Genomic DNA, 2,593 nt, shown 5'->3' on the forward strand with positions numbered 1-2,593 from the left:
GACGCCTGGCTCTGCCTCCCCGCTGCCGTCGGGGACGTTTCCCCCCCCACGAAAAGGGGCTGGAGTTCGCATGCGGGGCTTTGACGGGGGGGTGGGAGAGGCCGATTCCTCCGGGTGAGGTGCGTTCCCTGCCTAAAAACGGGGTTTGGAAGCTGTGGGGCTGTTAATTTTGAGGGAATTCGGGATGTTTGGTGTCAGATCCTGATTCTCTGTTCCAATTTCGGAGGCAGTTCCGCAGGGACGTGATCAAGGCCATTCCCATCGGAATTATCGCCATCCCGCCCTTCGCCAACTTCTTGGTCATCGTCCTGATGTGAGTACTGCTGTCGCGGTGACGGCTTTGCAAAACCCCCATCTTTGGGCTCCTTGATGCTGATATCTCAAATTTCACAGAGTTGGGAGTTTTTTGAGAGTTATAAAATCAGCCAGCCTCCCTCCCTCCTTCTGTCCACCTCTGGCTGGAACAACAAACCCCTGTAGCCTGAGGAGCTTGGCCACCATTTTGCAACAGCGGCTCCTGCGTGCCAGCAGCCCGCCTGGCTCCCTGCTTCTAACGCAGAGAAATAATCCCCGGCACGCAGGGAACAGCCCCGTGCGTGCTTGGCTGGAGAAACCTTGCCCAATTCCCTCCCAGCTGTCTCCGTAGCACTTCGAATCTTCCTTTCCCTGCCAGCTGTCCTGACGCCGGAGCTAAATCCGGGCTAAATCCCTGGATTTTTCAGTTCTGCTCCCTGACTTTTGCATTGGGTGGGTGGGCGAGAGCCCTGCTGTGTAAAATGTCGCCGGGTGGAGATCTTGGTGTTGCGCTGAGCCTTGGCCGCAGCAGAGGAGCTCCAGCCGGGCATGGAAGCAACCCGATCACCTGGAGCGCTGCTCCCCGAGCTCGCTGTGGCCTTTGGAGGAGCAGATCTCCCTCTGTGCCAAGGTGACCCACGCTGTGGAGGAGGGAGGGGCTGCAGATGCTGTTTACCATCTCGGATCCGATGGATTCGTTCACGACCCCGTTTCCCACAGCGTTCTGGAGGAACTGGCTGCTCGTGGCCGGGACGGGCGCGTTCCTCCTGCGGTTAAAACCAGGTGGCTGGGCCCAAAGCGTGGTGCTGGAGGGAGTTAAACGCCGCTGGCGGCGGGGTGCCCAGGGCTCGGTGCCGGAGCCGGTTCCGTTCAATATCTTTGTCCACAACCTGGACGAGGGGCTCGAGCGCACCCGCAGTTGGTTCGTGGACGGCAGCACGTCAGGTGGGAGTTGCTCTGGGTGAGGGTGGACGGCTGCACAGGTGGATTGGGACGGGCTGAGGTTCGACAAGGGTCAGCGCAGGGTCCTGCGCTTGGGTCACAACAACCCCCTGGGGTGCGATGGGCTTGGAGCAGAGCGGCTGGAACGGTGCCCGGCAGAAAACGACCTGGGGGTGCTGGTCAGCGGCGGCTGGGTACAAGCCAGCGTGCGCCCAGGTGGCCAAGAAGGCCAACGGCATCCTGGCTTGTGTCGGAAACCGTGCGACCAGCAGGACCGGGGCGGTGATTGTCCCCTGTGCTGGGCACCAGTGTGGCCACACCTCAGTCACCAGGTTCGGTTTTGGGCCCCTTGTGACAAGAGAGACCCCGAGGTGCTGGAGCACGGGTGGAGAAGGGAGCGGAGCCGGTGCTGGGTGTGGAGCACAAGGGCTGCAGGGAGCAGGGACAGGCTGGGGGGAAAAGGCCTCGGGCTGTGCCAGGGGAGGTTCGATGGGCGTGGGGAAGAACATCCGCACCCAAACCGCTGTCGGGCACCGGGACAGGCTGCCCGGGGGCATGGCGGCGTCACCGTCGCTGGAGGGGTTTCAAAGATGCGTGGGGGACAGGGTTCAGGGGTGGAGCCGGCAGTGCTGGGTTATCGGTTGGACTCACTGATCGTAAAGGTCTTTTCCAACCTCAGTGACTCTGGGATTCCCGAGCTCGCCCCGTCGGACGGAGCAGACGCCCGCAGCTCCGAGGGGCGAGGTGTGCTGCCCCGGTGCAGGACGTTGCTTCCGCCTCTTCCCAGCGGTGCGGAATCTGCCTGCCCTGGCTCCCGCGGGCAGTTTTCCTTCCTGAGTCCCTGTCTCCTCTTCTCTCCAAGGTATTTCTTCCCGCGCCAGCTCCTGATCCGCTACTTCTGGACCCCCACCCAGCAGGTTGAGTTCCTGGACGCCTACGACGCCATCCGCAGAGACTCGTACCCGAAAAAGGAGAGGTTAGCGCTGGCAGCACGTTCCCTGCCTGACGCGCAGCTCCAAAAGTGCCTTCAGGAGATCTGTGCGGAGGTATGGCAGCGCCGCGGCCGCTGTCTCCCTTCCTGCCCGCTGCTCGTGGTGCTGCCACCGCCTCGGTGATGACACCCACGGGAGATGTCAGCAGCGCGCGCCGTGGCTCTTGCAGGTGCAGCGAGGTTCCCAGCCGTGCGTGGCCGAGCTCTACGCTGTGAGAAGTTTGTTTTCGGGGTCTCCACTGGGTCTGAACAAGCTCCAGGTGTCTCATGTGGTGAGTACGGGTTTTTCTCCTGCCAGCAGCTCAGAGCTGGCTCTCACCCCCTGTCCGCTTGGGGTTGTGCCCCAAAGAGCGCGCGGTGCCTGAA

At 62.3% G+C, this 2,593-nt stretch overlaps 1 protein-coding gene across 1 annotated transcript in view; it reads left to right on the forward strand.

The window, feature by feature from the left end:
• The window catches only part of LETMD1 (LETM1 domain containing 1), a gene marked incomplete at both ends in the record, with an annotated part of 2,882 nt that extends 383 nt beyond the window's left edge, over positions 1–2,499 (forward strand). Inside the window, 3 exons of the mRNA XM_010076790.1 lie at positions 227–313; positions 2,099–2,282; positions 2,398–2,499. Of these exons, the coding sequence (XP_010075092.1) occupies positions 227–313; positions 2,099–2,282; positions 2,398–2,499 (373 nt within the window). The remainder of the gene's footprint in view (positions 1–226; positions 314–2,098; positions 2,283–2,397) is intronic.
• Positions 2,500–2,593: the final 94 nt, after the last annotated feature.

This window comes from Pterocles gutturalis, unplaced genomic scaffold, assembly GCF_000699245.1.
Source record: "Pterocles gutturalis isolate BGI_N339 unplaced genomic scaffold, ASM69924v1 scaffold4158, whole genome shotgun sequence".
Classification (NCBI taxonomy): domain Eukaryota; kingdom Metazoa; phylum Chordata; class Aves; order Pterocliformes; family Pteroclidae; genus Pterocles; species Pterocles gutturalis.